This window comes from Aristolochia californica, unplaced genomic scaffold (assembly GCF_029961685.1).
Source record: "Aristolochia californica isolate CCGP_79_NKW_82.1479 unplaced genomic scaffold, dmAriCali1.0.hap1 SCAF_5, whole genome shotgun sequence".
Taxonomy (NCBI): domain Eukaryota; kingdom Viridiplantae; phylum Streptophyta; class Magnoliopsida; order Piperales; family Aristolochiaceae; genus Aristolochia; species Aristolochia californica.
In genome coordinates, this window is record NW_027182214.1 from 44,463,411 (window position 1) to 44,484,979 (window position 21,569).

Sequence of the window (21,569 nt, forward strand, 5' to 3'; positions counted from 1 at the left end):
TTTTGCCCGCCCCTTCCAGTTTCTTCATTCTTGCTCCTTCTTTCTTCTTCTGTTCTTTCATGGTTTGATTCCTCTTCCGTCTCTTTTCTTTTCTTTTATATCGTCGTTTTTGCTCGATCTTTTGGTCAGGGGAGGTCGAGCATAGCGAACCGTTGATTTAGGTTGAAGTTCTTCTTGATAGGAAGGTTATAAGTTCTTTTTGAAAGAAATGGCGAGTCAGACCCGTCGTGCGTCCTTTTCTTTTTCTTCTTCTTCTTATTCTTCTCCCGTGAAAAGGCCCTCGTCGTGGAACGCTGGAAAGGCTGCAATGAATTCTGTACAGAAGCCAAAGAAGTGCCTGGGGACTAATTCTGGCAGGAGAACCGGTAAGAAACGTGTTAGACCTTCACAATGTCTTGATTCTTAGTATAAATTTTCTCAGTCCCTTCGGAGTTATTTGCAGTACGGTGTATGTGAAGGATTCGTTATTTTATTATTCCTTCTACTGTTTGTTCTCTTTTCGTCGTTAGCATACATTTCTTGTGGCTTATTGGGTTGGTCTGGAATTCCTTCGAAACTTGTTGTTATCATTCTGGTTTTATGGACTCGATTCTTTGTTGTGTCTGCGTTAGTTTCTTCTATATTTCCTTGATAGTTGTTATTTGGTTTGTTGACCTCTTCAAATCATAGGATTTTAAGGGCTTCATCTTCGTCTGCAACGTGCATGTATTGCATTCTGTTCTTTATAGTTTGTCCACCATTCCTTTTTTCTGGATTATGGGCAGTTATTTCCTTTTTGTGGTTGACACGGAGTAGTTTCCTTTTCAATATATTTACACAGAGGCTTTATTGTTTTTTTTTCCACGTTATTTTCTTAATTCTTTGTAATTTAACATGGTTATGTGATTGGATCGCTATTTATTTCCTGGTTTTTGAGGATTATATGCAGATATGCTTGTTCATAAAGTTTATGTTCTAGTTCTTGGTTTCCTTTGAAGAAAATTTATGGCCTGTCTTTAAACTTGGAACCACATATCTGAGGCCATTGATGAGAAAGAAGGTCTTAGATTCTTGCCAAGGCAATCTTTGTAGCTCAATCTTCTTGAATTTCATTTTGAGCATTTCCTTTATGATTCTGTTATGTGAGAGAAAGATTGCTTTTAATTTGTAGGAGAAATCGGGAAGAAAAATATTTTCTGTGTCAAGAAAATTCTCACCAACGAGAAGATTACAACAAAAAATATAAGTTTCGGTTAGCATTGAGCAGAGCTCATTTGCAGCCTCGTTTTAGAACATGCTTGTTTTTCTGATTATCGCTCTGTTGTTAGGACTTTGTTCGTAAATTGAATGAAGCCTTTCTGTTGTTATCCACAGAAAAGCCTGTCCTATCTGAGGAAACAGGACTGTGGTCACAAGCAGCATCAATTGAGTTTCTATTACCCAATGCTCTGAATTAACTAAATGTAGATCTGAATTTTGTTTCTTTATCTGGTGAATCTGGTCACATGTAATAAAATGTATCTACTAAGACCAGTGATTCTGAAGACAGCTTTCAGTCTTGATACGCTTTGGCTCTCCAGTTGAGATTATTTGTTAGAAATAACGACATTAACATTCGTTTAAACACATGCGTGGATTAGTTGCTATTTGTGGGTATTTATTCGAATCTCTTGGCTGATGCTTATTTCGATTATTTATTGTGATTGTGCTGTAGTGAATTGATGAAGAGATGAAGATTCGAGCCCTGACCCTCAACAAGAGCTGCTCCTCTCACACGACATTCTCCAACACTTCCTTCTACTTTCCTTCCTGAATTTGATTGCTCTGTTTCCAGCACTTGCAAGAGACTTGAAGTCAGTTCTGAAGAAATGAAAAATCCTTGCTAATACAAGCCCATTCATTAGACCCCAATTCTCTGTCCCAGTTTGTGCATTTGTACCCTGATATTCTCTGGTCATAGCTGCTTCACCAGATAAATCCTCAAGCAAAAGGCCACGTTTCATCCCACCTCATCTTCTGAACATAACATACGACGGAAAACATAATAAGCAAATAAGTGAAAGAAACTGGCCTGAAACGTAACTTTTTGATTGAGGTTTTATGTGGTGTAACAGCTTTCGAGCAGCAGAATAAGTAGCACTAACTCAGACAGATAGAGTTGCGTCTGATGATTGGATTTGTATTTGCAAGGGTTTTTCTGTGCATAGTTACTGCTGCGGTTTACTGACGAGCGGGGAGCAGTGGGAGACTTCTGGTTTTTGTTTATGTAGGAGTCAACTTTGCAGGGGTTGCTTCTTAAACCTGCTTGGTGAAGTATCATTTTAAAAGGTTTTGTAATAGTTGAAACTGCAGATCAAATTTTGCTTGCAGAAGCTAATTGTTACCATGATGTGAAGATTCAGGTGAATGTAGAAGATAACAGGTTAAGTCCATGATGCACATAACTAGTTGGAGGTAGAATATATTGAGAAAATCATGTAAGACACTATACTTGTTCTTTAACACTCCCTTTCAAACTGAAGTTTATGACTTCAGCTTGCATGAAAAAGATTCATGATCTTTGATACAGAACTATTGATTGATAGAGATTGACTTAAGATTGGTTTGAATTATGAGGATTAAGTGCATCATGTGGGTAATATTGAGCCATTGATGCAACAATTACAGCCTTGGATATAACTATGGCTTTCGTTTAATTATACTTGAGTGTTCAATTAGATATAATTTCAATCTCTTGTATCATGAGTGGGAGCACTATCAACAAGGATTTTTGGCATTCTTTTTACAAATAATTCACATTCTTTTTAAGTCTGTAAAATGATTTACAAATTTATAAATTCGAGTGATATTCATGGAATGAAGTTAAAAAATATATGGGACCCAATTATAAAAAAAAATTATTAGAAAAATTTCTAGAACATTGACCCAGCCAGTCCGTTGTCCGGCCCAAGGCCCATTTCCTTAATTTTTTACGAGATTTTGCTGAGGGTGGTTCCGTAATTAACGGTTGAAGAATGGGTTTTTGACGAAGATTGTGAACGCACATTCACGAAACTCGACCGTCTCAAACTTAAACTGTTAAATGTCAGGGGATCCACTTTCTCGCGCATCTCGGCTTGACCTCCCTCCCCTGGTTTCTCAGTCGGCAGCTTGCCCCCTCTCGCTTGCGTCGCCAGAACAGAAGGATAAGAGAAGCAACCTCAGAAGACAGAGAGTAAAAGACCAAATCGATATTGAATTGATAGAGGAAGATAAGGCGCAAAGTTTGAAGAAATATGTCGAAGAAGAAATCTTTCAGCGGCTCCACGATGACGCTGAAAGATTTCCATGGTGGTTCCATCCCTTCCGATCTAAAGTTACCTTCAGCTCCTGGCGTGTAAGATGTACCTCTTTCGTTTTTTTTTTTTTTTTTTCCTAAAAATTTATCTGCTATTTGTTGTATGCTTTATCATTTTGTCTGCAACATGTGTGTAATACATCTTTTTCAAAAAAAATAAAAAATGTGTGTATTGGAAAACTTTCCTCCTTTTAATAACGTTCGAGTAATTTACTTTATTTGTGTTTTACTCTCTAATATGGGCTTGGAATCAATTCAGTCCTCGCCTTTGCCCTTCAAGAAAACGGATAGAAATTTAAAAGCATAAGATCTGTTAAATGCTAGGTCATAGTTAAACTGCCTTGCTTCTATCAAAAAAGTAGTTTTATTTAATTATCTGTATTTTATATCATTGTCTAGATTTTTTATAAGTTCATTGATTTTTTTTTTTATCTTCTTTGCGTTTTTTTTTTCGTACAAAAATTCAGGATGGTGAGGCATTCCGATCGCCCAACCTCGTGGGGAAACCCCAATGGCCGATCTGATCACCGAACCCGTCCTGGATCTTCAGGCGCATCTCATACATTCGAAGAGAAAGCATCCTTTTTCTCTCATCCTCAGCCTATCGGTCGCAACTTTGATGAAGATGAACGCAAACCTCTGGATGGTATCTCTGCCCCGCGTCGCACCGTGAGTGATGACACCAGCTCCACCAACATCTGGGCGCCAACTACCCGTCCTGAACCAAAACCTGATGGCGGAAAACTTTCATCATGGCAACCTTCAACCCCAGTTCAGGCCCCTGTTAAGCTTTCCAGCATGACCGCATCGGTGGTGAACAGTGTGCCAAATAGTGCTGTAAGTCACATGCCAAATGCATGGGCTGCTAGGAAGGAAGTGACTTCTGTCCCTGAACCGGCACCTCCTCTTACCTGGTCAGGGCCTGCAGCTGTTTCCAAGTTTGCTCAAGCAAGTGCACTTGAAAATATTCAATCTGGTCGATGGCAATCCAAACCTTCACTTTATAATCAGCTTGATGTTGAAGTGATAAGGCACTCCGAACCAGACAGTGACATTGGTAGTAAGGATAATAACGATGCTCACCATGGTACATACAGCTATAATGGTGTGGATCAGATGAGCGATGCAAGAGGAAGATATGGTGGTGGTAAGGAACTTATGAACCATGAATGGGCTCGACCTTTGATGTATAATCCAGATCAAGTCCGACCAGCATCTACAGAAGGTAAACTAGGTGGTGGGTACCACTCACAGTCACAGTTGCAAGCTGTGGTAGAAGTGTCTGATAGACCAAAAGTAAAGCTGTTTCCAAGGGCAAAGACCTTGGAAAGTTCTGAATCACAAGTGCCTGTCGTGAAGCAGGTAACATGTCTTCCTCATGATTGTTTCCTGGATTTTGTTGCATTTATTGTTGTCTTTGAAATGATAAATTAGTTGCTTTGGATGGTTTTAGGGATATCAACCAACAGCTGATTCAGGTGACATGCAAGTTATCACTGAAATGCATGGAAATTCAAATCCTCCAAAGACAGGATCTAATGTCACAGAAGGGGGTCATGCTTTTGAGCGTCCAAAATTGAATTTGAAGCCCAGATCACAGCCTCTAGATCAATCAATCAAGAACATTGAAAGGGGAAGGTGGGTACTTGAGTGTTTTGGTTGAAATTTCATGAAATATGACGAAATCTTTCAAAGACTAGTTGACCTCCTTTTTTGTACCATAACAACCTCCTATTTAGTGCCATAAGGGCTTGACTATCATTTTCTGGGCCCTTTTGGAGTTATGTTTGCGCACATTGGCAATCTTTCTGAATGGTCGCCTTCAGTTAGTCATGGTCGCCAATATGCTCATATAGGTCATTGTGCGTGTGCTCGGCCATTTCTTATATTTTCATCTGCACTTCGCACTTCTCTTTGTTAAGTATACTCTTTAGTTTAATTTTGAAAGTATAAATGTGGTAATAGCTGCTTGTAGATTTGCAAGTTTTTTAATGGTGGCTTGTCAGTAAAACTAAAATTGTTATGATTTATTAGCTTTGTTAATGGTCTTGACCAGATGGGCAGGTGTTTGTTCAGGTTATTTTTCTTGAGTTTTTTTTTTTTTTTAGCTTACTTTGGTATCTCTTTAGTTTTATTAGTAGATTTGTTTATTTATGTTTAGAGAGACATTTGAGACTTGCTAGTGTGTCCGTGCATGGATTGGGGTTGGTGAACTTATAGTTTAAATTGTTTTCTTATCTTTTTTTCGAAATATAATTTTTTTCTTATCTTAATTGTTAGATATGAAGATTCCATGTTTTTATGTTATGTTTTAATTTCATTGCTGAGAAAGCTCAGAAATCCAGCCATGCAATGCAAATCTTGTGGCCCAGCTTCAGTTTGGCTATTTATATTCCCACTGTTTTCTTCTTGTCCTTTAATTCAGGGAGTTGGCTGCTCCCTCCTGAGCTTATCTTTCAAACTGATGCATATAAACTTTATGTTTTTATGCATAATTTATTAAAGGCATTTGCGATGCTCTATTTCTTATACTTCATTGCTTGTGGAATCAGTTCACTATTTGAGGTGATGAGAGTCAGAATGGTGATAATCTCATGATTTTTTATTGGTAGTACTGGTTCTGATACAATCATGGACTCATTTTTGCCTATGTCCATGGAAAGTTTTAATTCCAATGTTTTTATAAGCGTAAGTATAATGTGAACTTATACTTAATTTTGTTTATTATTATTATTTTTTGAATACGGTGTAGATATTTTATTAGAAAACTCAACACAAGCTATGGATTACATGATACATATAGATAGATGGGGAATTTGGATGCAGGACTAAAAAGATAAAAATGGGTGGAGTTTCTGACAGCAAGGGCCTGCTGGGAAGCCTCCATCTTTGGATAACATGTTGTTTATTATTTAAATTATCAATATTTTGTTTGTAATTTTAGTTAGTATATTAAGTTAGAATAATGGACTAATCTATTCCTATAGTTTTATCTGTTGTGGCTATCAAGTGCTTTGACATTGAAATAACTGGATTTTACAAGGGTTAAAGATCATTTGATAAAGTCTGTAGTTAAATTTGGAAGCCGTTTTAGGTGAATGATGCATTGTTTCCACTTTTTCATTATGAATGGTAAAGGACCCCTTTCTTTGAGACAATTTCCCTCTTTATAGTTGCTATCTTATACTTACAACAATCACTTTCTTTCAAATTTTACTCACTGTAGGTTTTCTACTGGCCACTTATCTTGGAATACCAAACCTCTAATGTTTTCTGTCTTGCAATTGATGTTTAGTGGATAGAGATTAGTCCTAACAGTGTTTGCAAGCTTCAACTTTCTTCCTATTATCCAGAAATGGTCCTATTTCTTTTGTTGTTGGAAAACATTGAAGCAAGGACTGCATAATAGTTTTTATTTTAAAAAAAAAATGGGCTGCATTGTAGTTTTACTCAGGACCCAACTTTTAACTGAGCCCTTGCACAAAAAAAGTGATCCAATAAGCATTTTTTTGAGGATAATGAAAACAAGCAATTTTTGTGAAATTTGTTGAAAGATGTGCTTTACTGGGTTATTTAGGAATCAGAAGGTTACTAGTAAGTAGAACATTCTTATTAGGGTTCAGGAGAGTTGCGGGTTGATCTGGGGTGGGAATGGAGCTTATTAGGGTTCGGGAAAGTTGTGGGTTGACATGGGGAGGGAATGGAGACAGACTTCTTGGATGTAGAGTCTGATGCTTATATATATACTAGTGATCAGCAGGCTGACTTCAAAAATGCTTCACTGGGAGTTTAGATTGTTATAATATTGTAGCAGTTGCAGTCATTGGATAAAGAAGAAAGCTTTTCTAAAAGACAATGAGAAGAAAGAAAATATTTTTGTGATTTGTTGATGGCGTGTTGTTAATATTGCTGTTGTACTTGCGCAACTTCCCGACAATGGCTGTGCCTTGCCAAGTATGAGTTTACTGTTTTACATTTAAGGACCACCATGTGGTTCTGTGGTGCAGACCAGGTGAGTATACCTAAATGTTGTTTGTGTAGCAATAAATCTGGTATGAGGTCTTTTAAGACTAATGGAAAATCCTCATGTTAAGCTTCCGTGTTGAGTGTTTAGCATGCTTTGGTTGCTTGTTTTTGTTCTTCTAGCTAGGCAACTGTGACCATCATTAAATCTTTTATAAGAATGTGATAGAGCTATAGCTCAAGGAAAAAGAAAAAAAGAAAAGAAAAAGAAACTGGAGTTATTTATTAATTGCACAATCATTGGTCTTGAGGGTCTTGATGATGTTATATGAGAGCTAGCAAGAACTTGGAGGGGCAAAGATGACATAGATGGAATTGGTGGAAAAGGAAGTCTGGCAATACTACGAAGACATCTGCATGGAGGAGAATGCATGTGCTGACCATAAAGTAGTTGACTCAGTTTTTTTACGATTATAATTACTGTATTGGGAATGATAATGAAGATAAATCAAGTGCGAGTCCTGGCCATTGTTATAGATAACTAGGAAAAAAGAAGACTCTTTAAATAGTCCTTTCCTTAGAATAATATCCTCTCTTCAGATAATTTGAGCTATGATAGTGCATTCTGTAATGGGATTTAGCATATCTTTGTTATAGTTCATTAAAATTCTAAATATCGATTTGTTTGTCTTTAAAAAATAATCGATTTGGTTTCATATCTTTCGTGATGTTGTTTTGAGGCGTTTTAAGGTTTGACTACTTTGCCTAGAAGAATATTGGAATCAGGATATGATTTACCTTCTGATCTTAGCTCCTAAGATGAATGAGGTATTTACTTTTTAATAACATACAATGCAAAGAGCTATCAACAAAGGTTATGACTGTTTATGCGTTGATGAAAATAATATTTTTTTATTTTACAACTATCCAGTTTATTTAGCTCAAATATGAGTGATTTTCAAGTGGAAAAAATAAGTTTTTTCCATTTTTCAAGGTTTTTCAAGTAAACCTGGAAACGTTCCAACCCCTGAATCTGTTTTGGTGATTAGGAAGTCCTTTTAATATTTTATCATGATTTGACATGGTTTCTACTTGCTTTATTGGTGTAGGAACACATTATTTGGGGGGGCTCGGCCACGAGAACTGGTAAGTCCTACCATCCTATCAAGGTTGCAGAGGCTGATTTGTTGCATATCATCACTTTTCACAACTTCTTCGATCATGTCCCTTCTATTTCCTCCTCAGTGGCATTAAATGAACTGGAGACTTAAAAATATACTTGATTTCCCTTCTGCCGTAAACTAAAGAATTGATTTGGTGGTGACTGTCCTGGTTTTTACATATCTTTCAGTATTTCATTTTTTATTTTTTGAACTGCAGGAGAAATTTATTCAGAGGGGGATCTTTCTGTATTTCATTTTGATAAAGAGAAAGACCTGTGATCAGACAGGGAACAGTTTTAAATTTTAAATTCGATATATTAAAAATAAAATTCTATGCATTAAAGTAAAAAAGAGAAGATTGAAAATTCCATGTTATAGGACAATGCTTCTGTTGCCTACTATTCAAAAGAAATAATAGAAAGAAAAAAAAAATTTGGGTTGTCCTCAGGAGCAAATTTCAGGGTCATCTTTTGGCCGACCGAAATTCCGCATTGGTGAATCTAGAGTGTCCTTATAAGGCACATTTTTGTATTAGATTCATGATTTTTCTTTTTGTATTTCTGTTTATTTGTCTTGTATCAGCCCGTTGTGCAGTATTGTCTACTCCCTTGCTGTGTAACTGAATTCTTTTTCTGTGTTTTCTTTTGTGCTGGTTTTAACTAAGTTCTCACCATCCATCCTCAGTGGGCTCTTTGATGTGTGGTGTTCCTTCCACCAATAGAAAATCTGCAGACACTTTGCTTTTCTGGTTTTTGCACATTTGTTATCACTTCAGCTGATAAATCAGATTCTATTTACAGGTCCTGAAAGAGCGCGGAGTTGATGATGTTGTTGTCAACAATCACGAAGTGAGTCAGCCGCCAGTCAACAGGTACAGAAATTTATATGATCCTCAAACTTGGCATGCCTTATTCTGCTGAAGTAATCTATTAGATATAATCGTTCTTGGTGGAACATGTTGTGTGTCATTTTAAACCAAATATTGTCTGTGTTGACTGAACCCCCATCACTTGTTATTTTTCGAAGGGGAAAATCCGAAGTTTCAAAGACTGAAATAAAGGGCGACACCAATGTCCTAGCAGCTCGTCATGGGGAGAAGCCTGAGCATTTTTCACATGATCAGAGGAATGCAAGAGATTTTGAGAGGAGAGATCAGCGTCTGGAGCCAGAGAAAGCAGATATTCGGAGGACCTCATGGAGAAATGAGAAGCGCAATGGAAGGGAAACTGAGAAGCCGCACGAGCAACGGAGGCCAGAGGCCGAGAGCTGGCGGAAGCCCGTTGAGCCCCCAACGCCAGTTCCATCTGAAACCCCTGGGACTCGCTATGGTAGAGCAGCATCTGCCTTGGAGCTTGCCGAAGCATTCTCAAGGCCAGTGTCGGCACCAGATGCGAGTGCAAATGAGCGGTTGATGAGTCAGAGGAAGCAGGTGCCATTTTCCCGGCTGACTGATACCCGGGAGTTTTATACAGGTCCAACCCCAAGACACATCAATGGGTACTAGGGAGTTCGACATTGATGAAATGGATTACCAAAATGCAAAGAAATCCATTGCGATTACCTTAATCGACATCTACCTCATATCTTCCATTTTTGTATTTCTGCAAACTGAGAAGTTTTACGGGTCTATGGTGCGATTCACAGCAGTGGATCTCTCTCTATATGTGGAGTTATTCTCATACTCGCTAACTTCTTCTGAGGAAGAGAAGCCACTCAATGCCATAAGCATGATCTCCTTTTGCTTTTCTTCTTTATTCTCTCCCTTCACACTCGTCACCCTCATTGACAAACAAATCCGTGCTCCCTTCTGGAGTAAGGCATATTCATCTGACATAATGCATGTAAGAAGATCTCTTTTACGTTAAAATACAGAGGTTTCACGGAGAAAACCGCGATAACTGAATTTCTTCACCAATAATCACGTTCCAGTGGGATTTGCAAAAACCATGTAAGAAGGTTACTGTGAAGCAAGAGTGAAGAAAAAGAACTAGAGAAAATGAAAAAATATTAGTAAAAATTTCATTTTCTTTGCCATTTTCCGTATGCATGCAAACAAGAGAGTCGTATCTCTCTCATATTTCGTATGGATCCAGAGAACAGAAGTGAAACAACTTTTTTTCTTTCTTTTTGTTTTCCCTCGATTTGTATAAGAAACCAAACGCAGACTCTATAAGAGATGAGGAAAAGTGAAGTTGCCGGATCTCTTTCACGTTAAAATACAGAGGTTTCACGGAGAAAACCGCGATAACTGAATTTCTTCACCCATAATCACGTTCCGGTGGGAATTGTAAAAACCATGTAAGAAGATTACTGTGAAGCAAGAGTGAAGAAAAAGAAGTAGAGAAAATGAAAACGATTCCGGCGTATCATTCTTAATTCCAGTAATCTCACGGAGAGAGAAGAGAGAGAGAGAGAGAGAGAGAGAGAGAGAGAGAGAGAGAGCGTTTTCGATTATGGTGTAGATTATTACACTGGTTTGCAGTTTCTAAATGGTCTTCATCTTCCACTGTAACTGAACAAGAGGTCCGTCCAATCGATGATTACAGGTGATCAAGAGAACTCTTTTCTTTTCAATAGGCTAACCATCATCCATCCAATTGATAGGTTTTACAACTAGTAACACATTCTTCTTCTTCTTCTTTTTCTTTTTTTTTCTTCAAAATATACAAGAACAGGGGAAAGACAGCAAACAGTAATGGACAGATTCAAAACAAGAAGGCTGTTGGAGCGAATGCCGGAATTACAGAAGATTCGACGATTTGCCTGCAAAAACACAGAGACATTTCCCCAGCATCAGTCACCTGTCACTCCAACCTAATAAAACTCAACTGAAGCGACTGGATTAGCTGTTTGCTTCATTAAAGAAACGAAATCGTATCAGAAGAAGAACTCCATTTGGGTTTAAACAACAGTTTCTGCTGCGCGTTTTAATAAGAGGGCGATTTCAGAAATGGATCATGACGTGGAAGTAGGTGGACTGCTCTGGTTAAAAGGTCCAGCAGAGACGATAGTCCAAAAGAACACTAAAGAACGAACGAACAGAGTCCAGAATTATATATTTTCACATTAGTTTTTCTACCCAGATCTCTTTCTGGTCTTTTATTTTCCCCCGATCCCAGTGGTGGATCATTCAGACCCAGGTAGACGATCCGTCACCATACGAGAAACAAGCTGAATCAAGTCAATAAGATTTTGACCCGGAAAGAGAAAAAGAACCTCTTCCGTTGATCCTGCTAGCATAAAGCGGCCCAACTAATCAAAATCTCTTCTTCGTCTTTATAAAAGCCGCTGCGAAAGTGATAAAGGAGGGAGCGCGACAAAGATCCTTACCCGTATCGATCTCTATCGTCACGAGCGCGAAACTTCGAGGCCTTCTGAGGCCGACTCTTTACCGCCACCTCCTTCCTCGACTTTTCCGTCCGTTCGCTCCTCCCAGACCCCACCGCCGTCGCCGCCTTATCTTCAGAAATCGCTCCCAGAGACGGCCGCCAGACCACCGAATTCCTCGACCCCCTGCCGGAGCTCTCCGCTCGCTTCTTCGCACTACTCGCCAACTCCATCCCCACCGACGCCTCTTCCGAGCGCTGCAGAGGCTCCGGCTGGCCCCAGCAGTGCACCAGTTCGGAAAACTTCATCATCTTCATCTCCTCCTCCTCCTCCTCCTGCTCTTTCGTCCCCTTCGCCACAGTCGGCGAAACGTGTGGGAGGCATTTAGACGACTGAGGACGCCATTTTATAAGAACCGAGCCCCCTCGTAGCAACGATCCAAGTTGCCGTATTGTCTTTTTGTGACACTTAGCCCTCTGCAGTCAAGTTGGCCCATAGGAGAGGTCCACCAGAGTCAAAGATCTCAGAAATCTTCCCATAATTTAAAAAGGGTCCCTAAAAACATTATTTGTGAAAATTGACCTCACGTTTGCTTCTTTTCACCGGCAAGTCACCTCTTCCGCAATTAAATAGAGAAGAGGCCCCGCCATGTGGACTGAATATATCTAGTATTAATTAAAAATAAAAACCTAAAGTTGAGTTTAATTTGAATTAATTTGAATTTTGGAAAGATTAGAGATCGAGTCAATGATAAATATGGGCTACATCCAACTCACTTCCATTACTCGTTTTCATGTGACTCAACAATTTTGTCGCATAGTATAAGGACAAAAAATATTACTAAGAGAGGGTGGGTCAAGTTCTTTAAAACTATCCACATATAAAAATTAAATTACATAAAAATGTTAAAATTTTATGTAATAATAATTAAAATTGTTAAAATTTAAAATTTCTATTTATTTTAAGATATTTTTTTCATAATTTCTATAAATTTTATAGTGCTTCAAAATATTATTATTTCCAATAATTATGTAAAATATATTTTAATATGTATTCTAATTGGGGCCACAAGGAAAGGAGGAAAAATGAGATTAATGTGAAAGCATGTTTTGAATTTCAATCATGCTTCATAAGTGGTCCTATTTTTCAAGCCTGTCTTGAACCCATTGATCATGTTTGTCGATAATAATAACAAAATATTGAAAAAAAATTATCATATAAGCGATAAAATTGAGAAAAATAATGATATCGAATTTCATCTAATCTCAATATAATGTCAAAATTATGAGTAATAAGATCTTGAGTTTATTAATTACATTATGAGTCTTGCCTGAAAAAACGATCCTGAATCAAATACCCAAAAGAACCAATAAGCTTTTGACATTGAATCTATATCTCTTAGAAAAAAAAAATCTAATACATACCAAATAATACTTGATATATATTAAAAATAGACCTACCTGTCTATTTCTCTCATACAGAAAAATTGACAGAGGAGAGACTAGACAAGAGATAAAAGGGAAGAAAGAAGGGAAGAAAGAGAGAGAGAGAGGGGAAGTAATCAAACACGTGTAAATGTGAGAAAGATGCATGAACATGGCACATATTTTTTTAGCTATTAGGACGTGGAATTATTGGTAATATGCCCATCTCCATCTCATGTATTAACATAATTTGGCTAGTATTAGGCTTCTAATGCACCTGGTGGCTCTTGACTTTTAACATTGAGAAGGTGATAGAGAGCCACATTCTAAGTGTTTGACACGTATCTTTAATTAAATAGAGTCTAATTGTTGTCTTGTATTTGACCATGTGTGACATGATGCATTTTGTATATGAATACATTTATCTAATCAAAGATTACATTTTGTATTCAATTATGATTAGAGGGGGTACTAATATCTATCCAACTAACATAATAAATTTGCCTTCATAGTAGAGCCTCCCAGGTGTCACACTTTGAAAATTCAACTCAACAATGGAGGAGGACTGATTCCATGACATTTATATGATGAGTTGTGCATATCACAATTATTCCATGATAATGAAATCCACCCACATTGGGCTTACTAGCCTCCTAGCATTAACTAAAATGAAATCTCATTTATGTATGTGACAAGGAAATCCATCAACTTAGGTGGCCTCATATGTATCCAATTTATAATTGTTTAACATCTTTATGAGGCCATTCCTTTTTGTTAGTGCATCAACCTCACTCATTATCTAATAATTAAAACTAATGTTATCAAAATCGGTCTATTTATTTTCTTTAATTTGGATGATTCGACCTGTTGGTCTGGTTCGATCATAAATCCGACTGGTTGATTCAGGTCTAGTTTGATCGATAAACAACATAAGATACTTCGAAATATTTTTTTTTTTTTTTTTGGTAGGAAGATTTAAAGTAGAGACCAAACACGTCGACATATCAATCTATTGGATTGTGTTAAAAGTTAATGAAATAAAAGTTAAACCGGTCGAATACGGTCTAATGTCCCACTTTAGTCTAATTTAGATCTAATGCTACATAATATCAATGCATCAAATTTATACTAAGCTCTAAGACAAGATTTTCTGAGATGTGTTTCATGATAAGACAACAATCGGGGTTCCTGAGTTATCGTCCCATTATCAATATTGTGTAAGATCCGATGAGGTTCTAGTTGCGATGTAGTCAACTAACTATTATGCTTCCTCGTCTCATGTTTCTGATAAGAAAATTGCAACTATGAAAACGGCAAGAGTTGACTGGTTCACCCTTGCAAGTGCGCAGCTAATCAATTAATCCCTTTCTAGTCTATTTGTTGTTCCTTCCTTGGAATGATTTTAGAACTACGATATTTCTGTGAAGAAAATGATTATAATGATGGCCTTTTGGCCGTTTAATTCTGCTGGAGCTTCCACTACTGTTTGATTGTTCATTTAAAGCTGTTTTTTTTTTTCTGGTCTTCATCCAGGACGCAGAAGACGCCGCTGATTTGGTTTTCAGATTTTTTTTTTCCCATTACATGAAGCATTTGCTGTTTCTCTCGTTTGATTCTTGAAGTAGGTAAGTTAGTTGAACGAAGGCGAAGAGAAAATTAAACCAATCTGCTGCTCTTCTGCCAGCATTTGGTGAGCAAATCTCCTGATATTCATTAGTTTAAGAGGCCTAAATGAATATGGTGTTGGAACTGTTCATGACCTGGCTGGATTTGACAGAAACAAGTCATGTTATTGATGTTCAATGGCGGGCCAACGATATAGAAAGAAATGGAAATGAACTTGACCCGGAAACTGTATTTTAAGAACAGAATTCTCTGGTCCATCAATCCCCACGAGAAAACAAATCTCCAGTTCCTCCAGAATTTCAGGTCAGCACTCATTAGTTTAGAAGAAACAACTTCAGGATTCTAGTTCGATTATCTCCCTTGTGATGAATGCAGTGTCCTATATGCTGAGGTGTTCTTGATGAGCCTGACTTTTCTGCTGTGAGGGCATTGTCTGGCAATTAATCTTCTGGGTTTCTAGCGAGGGAGGTGGCCTGTGTTTTTGTCCTTACAGATGCAGATAGGACTCCTGAAAGAAAAAGCTCAAACTAGTGGTTCACGTTCTGACACTCTAAAATTTATCTTTCTGAATTCCTCGCTTTGCTGGATGGTATTTGTCGCCAAAGATGAGGATCATCGGTGTTGCTAGCTTGCTGGGGATCACTCAGTGGGTCTACACCACTGCCAGGTTGATAATCACACTGGGTACTCAGTAAATGAGGTGATGGAGGCAACAAGATTGTTCCCAGATTCAGAAACGTTGGATCTATCATAAAAGCGAACAGTAATGCTCACTAGACAAGTGCTAATGGTTTCAGACCTCAAACCCAGAAGAAGAGAAATATCTGGATGACCTTTCAGGTTCTGCTCCTGTGTTGATGCTTCTTCAGTAATTGCTTACCATCCTCTCAGAAACTAGAAATATAGAGACAAAACAGAAATGATCAAAACCAACGCGGAGAGCACTTCGAAGCCATCTGAGAACAGAAAATTTGGTTTTCCTTATCTAGCTTTCTCTTGGATCAGTAGCCATTTCTCTAATTTCCAACCAGTAAGATGAGGTGAGGTAGGTAAATGACATGACGCTTCCCCCCATCATTCATCTTTAGACTGTCCTAACCTGTTGCAGATACTGTTCCAGGGACGCCATTTGAGCACCGGAACCATGCATCACCCTCTGCGGAAGAAGAAGAAGACTTTTCTTTCCACCGTGTCTAGTAGTACGACGATGGTTGACGATGGTGGGAGACCATCATCATCTTCGGACGAAAGTCAGGGGTTAAATTAATCTGGACTATTCAGGCTTTCGTGAGATCCGATACCTTTCCAGTAAACCCAGCAATGATTTCCTACAAGATATCTGGTGCTCGATCGTCGTCAAGCTTATCCTTTGACATCTGAACGGTGATTTTCGTTTTGGTGGGTCAGTTTCTTTTCCTATTTTAAGCATTGGTGGCCCATTGCTTTAGGAAGTAGTAAGCCCATCATTGGAGCTTTTCTTAGTAGTGGACTGCTGATTGCAGACAAAAAATAGGTGCTCTTCATAGTCACCTTGTGTTTCATCTTTTATAGTTATTTCATTTTCTTCGTTCTTCCATCCTCATAATTTGAAAGACAATGAAACATGGTCCTTGTGTGTGAAGTTGGGTCCAAGACACATCCTAAAATGATAAACCAACTTAAAAAACCTCTTTCCCAACTAATAAACTCAAAATCTTTATATTCACTAATCCATGTGGGACTATTCCTTAACACTGTGGTGGTACATTCACAAGGACTCATCTTCAATACTTGTTGAGAGTTCGATGATTGATACACTCGGTACCGTTCCATCATTTGATAATTTGATCATTTAATAGAATACGGTCATGCAGAAATTCTCTTCCATCTCATTCCGTCTCAATCAATGCAAGCCAAGAAAAAAGACAAGGGAAGTTCTTCGTTCAGCCTCTTCGTTTGTTTAACATAAGTGGCACGAGTAGCGTTTGTTTCTTCTCCTTAATTATCTATTTAACGACAAAGCCGATGGTTTATCTTAATCTCTAAGATGATGCCAGGGTGAAAATCACAATGCCTTGTTTCGTCCATATTTTATTAAGTGAGCCTTTGTTACATTGTGGAATGTGATGTTATCACTGTCCAGTTGCATCTCCTAAATGTTAATGCCTACTGCACTTATTGAGAGGCCTAAGGCTTTAGTGTTGTTTGCTTCTGCACCCCTGTCCCTTCCGGAGGATGCCTCAACTAATTACAATTTTTTTAAACTAACATGTTTTGTTGTTTCCCACTTAGATCTTAGTAACTTAGCTGCAAGAGTAACTCTGCAATTGACAGCAAAAGTCTCACGACCTAGACAGTTCTTAACAAGGAAGCTAGTAATTGCTTCAACTACATAAGAAATTAGATTAAGATGAGTTGAGATTGATCAGGAATCTTTTTCTTCATCCAGACTGAATCAGATTAATGGTAATTAAACAATAAAGCAAGCTTGATTTGATCATATGGAGTCCTGAAATGTTTGTCTTCTCAAGACAATGAATCTGATCTTTCTGAGAAGATAGGCTTCAAAGTCACATGGGTGTCAGCGAGAAAGCTCAAGAGAAGAGAAGAGATGACTGAAAGTAGTGATGGAAATGATTTGGGTTTCCAGATTCATGCCCACAACTGGGTAGCTTTTTCTACTCTTGTTGTCTGCTTTCTAGGAATTGAAGTGACCTTTTCCGATTTACAGTGTTCTCATGGAAAGATGTCCAGTTGTTGTTTGTGCTGGATTGACATGCCGCAAGCAACCAAACTCTTTGCTCGTCTCAGCTCTATGAATTCATGGCAATCAGCGATTCCAATCGACCCATAAACTCTACTGGAAGCCTCGATGGATTAAATTAATGGCATTGAACTTGTCATCAACTGGAGTTTCTTCATCATGACAAAAGAGCGGCCGGCTAAAGACACCTTCTTTAACCTACTTACTACCTTCCATCCTCCAATCAACAAAACGGCGAACACCATCTCGGCATAAAATATAACTCAGAAGAGACGATTAGAATGGAACCAAGATTAGTAAGCAGAAGCAGAAGCTGCGTTTCTTCTTTTAGCTAATGTTGAGTTTTTTAAGTTTGTAAGCTCTATCGAGCGTTAAGAGATTAGAGCAACACAGTAGTGGGAAAAAATTTTAATTCACTTTTTGTTCTTCTTCTTCCTGCTGGAATTTTTTTTTGAAGGCGGTTCGATAAATTGTAAGGTATTTTAACCCTTAAAATATGACGAATAACGGCCGCCATTCCAAAAGGAATTACTGTAATTCTTTAGGTACCCAGACAAAGGAAATATTCTATGGAGGAAACCTAGGTTTTCTTGTCATTTCAGCTTGAGCATATGAGGTTCCTTTCTGAGCTGCGGGATGGGGAATTTGCTTCTTGATGCCTAGGTTATATATAGTGTAGCTGGAACAAAGTAAGAACTCACTCTCAAGTCTTCTCAGAAATTCATTTAAAACAAGAATCAGCCCATGAATTCCTTGACCTCATCACCACAGCCACACTGGTAGCCTACATCTTCCACAAGATAAATCCCCAAAATCTCAATCTCCACCTCTCCAATCCTCGGCAGCCATGTGTCAAAGGTCGCCATTACAGTCGCCCTTCACCATCTTCTTCAATTAGCTTCAACCGGTTTCCTATATGCACGTAGGAGAGGAGAAACATTCGACCTTTCTGCTACTCCCTGACATGAAGACTGAGCACCGGAGCAACCTGACGCTCTTCTCTCTCCCAAACCGTAATCTATTCAACACCCTTCAAGGGTCTCTCTCTGGAGCCCTCAAGGGCTCCCTCGGCAGTCTCGATGGAGCCAGCATAGAGAAGCTCCTCCTCCACTGTGCGAGAGCCCTAGAAAACAACGATTTAACCCTCGCGCAGCAGGTCATGTGGGTCCTCAACAACGTCGCTTCTGGAACTGGTGATCCTAACCAGAGGCTCAGTTCTTGGTTTCTCAGAGCACTCGTCTCTAGGGCGTCGAGGATTTGCCCCACTGCCATGGGATTCCACGGTGCCAGCACTGCAACCAGCCTTCTGAACAGGACTAGATTCTTGACTGTGACAGAGCTCGCTGGGTATGTAGATCTCATCCCCTGGCATCAGTTTGGGTTCTGTGCATCAAACAGTGTCATTTACAAGGCAATTCAAGGGTGCCAGAAGGCTCATATCTTGGATTTCAGCATCACCCACTGCATGCAGTGGCCAACACTAATCCATGCCTTAGCCAAGAGACCTGAAGGTCCTCCTTCTCTTCGAATCACTGTGCCGTCAATTAGGCCGCAGATCCCTCCTTTGCTCAACGTATCAATAGAAGAAGTAGGTCTGCGTCTCAGCAATTTCGCAAAGTCCAAAGAGGTTCCGTTCGAGTTCCATGTGATTGAATGTCCTCCGTCGACGTCCAACAATGTGTCGGCGGAGCCCTCTATCTTCCCCTACGAATTGCTATTAGAACAATTGAACCCTCATCTTCTGGACCTCAGAGACGACGAGGCCTTGATAGTGAACTGCCAGAACTGGCTCCGCTATCTGCCTGACGAGCCCGTAGCAGGCCACCACGAGCTCTCCCTCCGTGATGGTTTTCTAGAGACGATTAGCAGCCTTAATCCTCAACTCGTTGTAGTGGTGGACGAGGACTCGGATTTGGATTCTTCCAGCCTCACCTCAAGAATCACCACCTGCTTCAATTATCTCTGGATACCTTTCGATGCACTGGAGACGTTCCTGTCGAAGGATAGCTGCCAGAGAATGGAGTACGAGGCCGAAATAGGGTACAAGATCGAGAACATCATCGGCTTCGAAGGGCTGCAGAGGATAGAGAGGTTGGAATCCGGTGTCCGGTTAGTGCAACGCATGAAGAAAGCCCATTTTTTGAGTCTCCCCTTCTATGAAGACACTCTTGCCGAAGTCAAGTTCCTGCTGGAGGAACATGCCAGCGGCTGGGGAATGAAGAGGGAGGAGGACATGCTTGTCCTCACATGGAAAGGTCATAACTCCGTCTTTGCAACAGCTTGGTCTCCCTGCAGATTTGAAGAGTAAATTAAGCTTCGCGGTACCAGAGACGTAACGGTGAGACTGCCGGAGCTGATCAGATGGTCTCCGGCCGTGTGAGTTCTCCTCCTCTTCTGGGATGCAGACGTGACAAAATACCTTAACTTTTCCTCCTCAGAATCAGCTCAAGACAAAGATGAACAACGACGTGCTGTTATTTACAGATTGCAGGAATAATGCCCATGCGAATCCAATGTGTGAGAGACAGAGACTTGCTCTTTGTTCACATGAGAGCAGAGAAGAGAAGAAAATGTACATAGTTCGCCCTTGTGGTGAGAAAGCCAAATCGATTTGCTCATGATCACTCTGGATTGAAACTTACACGTAATTAGTGACTTGAAAACCACATTAACTTCTGCTTTGCTTGGTGCCAAAATGCTTCCTTACTTCCGAGAGCTGTGACTAGTAGATTGATTTGTTTCCATGAACTCACTACAAAGAACTCAAAAATGAGAAGCATCTTCATCAAATTTATGAGATTCCCACTAGCTTTCTACTTGCTGCTGGTAAATTAGCTCTCTAGAAGCTGAAAATCCAAATCTAGTTGATGAAGTTTGAGGAAATATCATACCGGAGAGACTACTGCCAACATTTGTTGAGGTATCCACAGCATGGATCAAAGAGTGAGACTAGCCACTTTCTATTACGGCGAATCATCCTCCATTCGACTCGAGTCCAGGCTGCTTCAGTCTGAATCCCGATTCAATTTCATCTACTGTGAAAATTAGTCATAAAAATCCATAATTTCTTTCATTTTCACTTCGAAGACGGAAAATCGTAACTCTTAAATTTGCTTCTCGTAAAAAAAAAAAAAAAACAAGAATCAAAACTATCCAATCATGTAAAAATTCTAAAAAAACGAACGACTCTGGTGTTCCTTTTCTCACATTATTGATACACGACTCAAGAAATATCAAATGGAAAGTGGTAACCGAGACGAGTGAATTCAAAACTAGATTCTAAGTTATACTGATCTCACTCACTTTCAAAAAACCCTAAATATCTTCCACCGAATCCATACAGATTCATTTGACATTTAGTTCCTGGGAGGTCCTGTTCTTGGCAGGATAAATGCAGAAGGTGATGTGGATGACCTACCAGGCCAAGATAAGACAAATCGTGAGCGTACAAGTGTTCCAGCCGTGGACCCTAATTCGAGTTGGGTCCAAACAAAAAGGAAGACAAAGACGGGACATGCGACGGTTGGTCCTCAAGAAGCTAAGCCAACCCTAACAGATTCCTCTGGCAAATGCCCTTTTCAGGGATAGGTTTTTCAACTCGTTGAATCAAACCTATAATCGGGTGGAACTGATTCCGATTGGAATTTACAATAGACGAGTCTCCCTTGACTCGAGCTGAGTCCAGTCTCTGGACTGACAGGACTTGATCCATCGGATTCAGGTTGGATTTAGGCCCATTTAACATTTGTTTCATGTTATTGGGCCCATCCATACGCACTATGGATGGTGGCGAACAGAAAACAGAGAAAAAGGAAAGGGAAGCATCAATGAACCAGCAATGTCGCGGTAAAGAGGAGCATCAGGAAGAGCGTGGGGAGCCTATCTTCTCAAACTGGGCACACATTCTTCTGTAGCCGATGCCTCATGAGTTGGAAAGCAATGAATCACGGTTCCCCTTTTTTGTCCAGAAAAGATGGACCTGCACTTCTCATCCTTCCATGAACTCT

The 21,569-nt window shown here is 39.3% G+C and overlaps 3 protein-coding genes across 3 annotated transcripts; 2 read left to right on the top strand and 1 right to left on the bottom strand.

Annotated features, from left to right (window-relative positions):
* Positions 1-3,081: 3,081 nt before the first annotated feature.
* On the top strand, positions 3,082-10,190 carry LOC137966147 (uncharacterized). The gene is made up of 6 exons (XM_068812676.1): positions 3,082-3,355; positions 3,784-4,678; positions 4,770-4,954; positions 8,389-8,425; positions 9,243-9,313; positions 9,469-10,190. Exons 1-6 carry the CDS (start codon positions 3,255-3,257, stop codon positions 9,944-9,946), a joined length of 1,767 nt encoding a protein of 588 aa, XP_068668777.1. The 5' UTR covers positions 3,082-3,254; the 3' UTR covers positions 9,947-10,190.
* Positions 10,191-10,872: 682 nt separating this feature from the next.
* LOC137966610 (uncharacterized) lies at positions 10,873-12,149 on the bottom strand. Its single transcript, XM_068813288.1, has 2 exons — positions 11,773-12,149; positions 10,873-11,205 (listed from the first exon to the last, which is right to left on the bottom strand). Exons 1-2 carry the CDS (start codon positions 12,084-12,086, stop codon positions 11,148-11,150), a joined length of 372 nt encoding a protein of 123 aa, XP_068669389.1. The 5' UTR covers positions 12,087-12,149; the 3' UTR covers positions 10,873-11,147.
* A 6,073-nt stretch (positions 12,150-18,222) lies between these two features.
* LOC137966650 (scarecrow-like protein 32) lies at positions 18,223-20,234 on the top strand. The gene has a single exon (XM_068813335.1). It carries the CDS (start codon positions 18,479-18,481, stop codon positions 19,868-19,870), a length of 1,392 nt encoding a protein of 463 aa, XP_068669436.1. The 5' UTR covers positions 18,223-18,478; the 3' UTR covers positions 19,871-20,234.
* The last annotated feature ends 1,335 nt before the right edge of the window (positions 20,235-21,569 follow it).

Coding starts and splice junctions, on each gene's coding strand:
- LOC137966147 (XM_068812676.1), top strand. CDS start 3,255: ATGTCGAAGAAGAAATCTTTCAGCGGCTCCACGATGACGCTGAAAGAT. Junction 3,356..3,783: donor TTACCTTCAGCTCCTGGCGT/GTAAGATGTACC, acceptor ACAAAAATTCAG/GATGGTGAGGCATTCCGATC. Junction 8,426..9,242: donor GGGCTCGGCCACGAGAACTG/GTAAGTCCTACC, acceptor TTCTATTTACAG/GTCCTGAAAGAGCGCGGAGT.
- LOC137966610 (XM_068813288.1), bottom strand. CDS start 12,086: ATGAAGATGATGAAGTTTTCCGAACTGGTGCACTGCTGGGGCCAGCCG. Junction 11,206..11,772: donor GACGATAGAGATCGATACGG/GTAAGGATCTTT, acceptor GTGTTTTTGCAG/GCAAATCGTCGAATCTTCTG.
- LOC137966650 (XM_068813335.1), top strand. CDS start 18,479: ATGCACGTAGGAGAGGAGAAACATTCGACCTTTCTGCTACTCCCTGAC.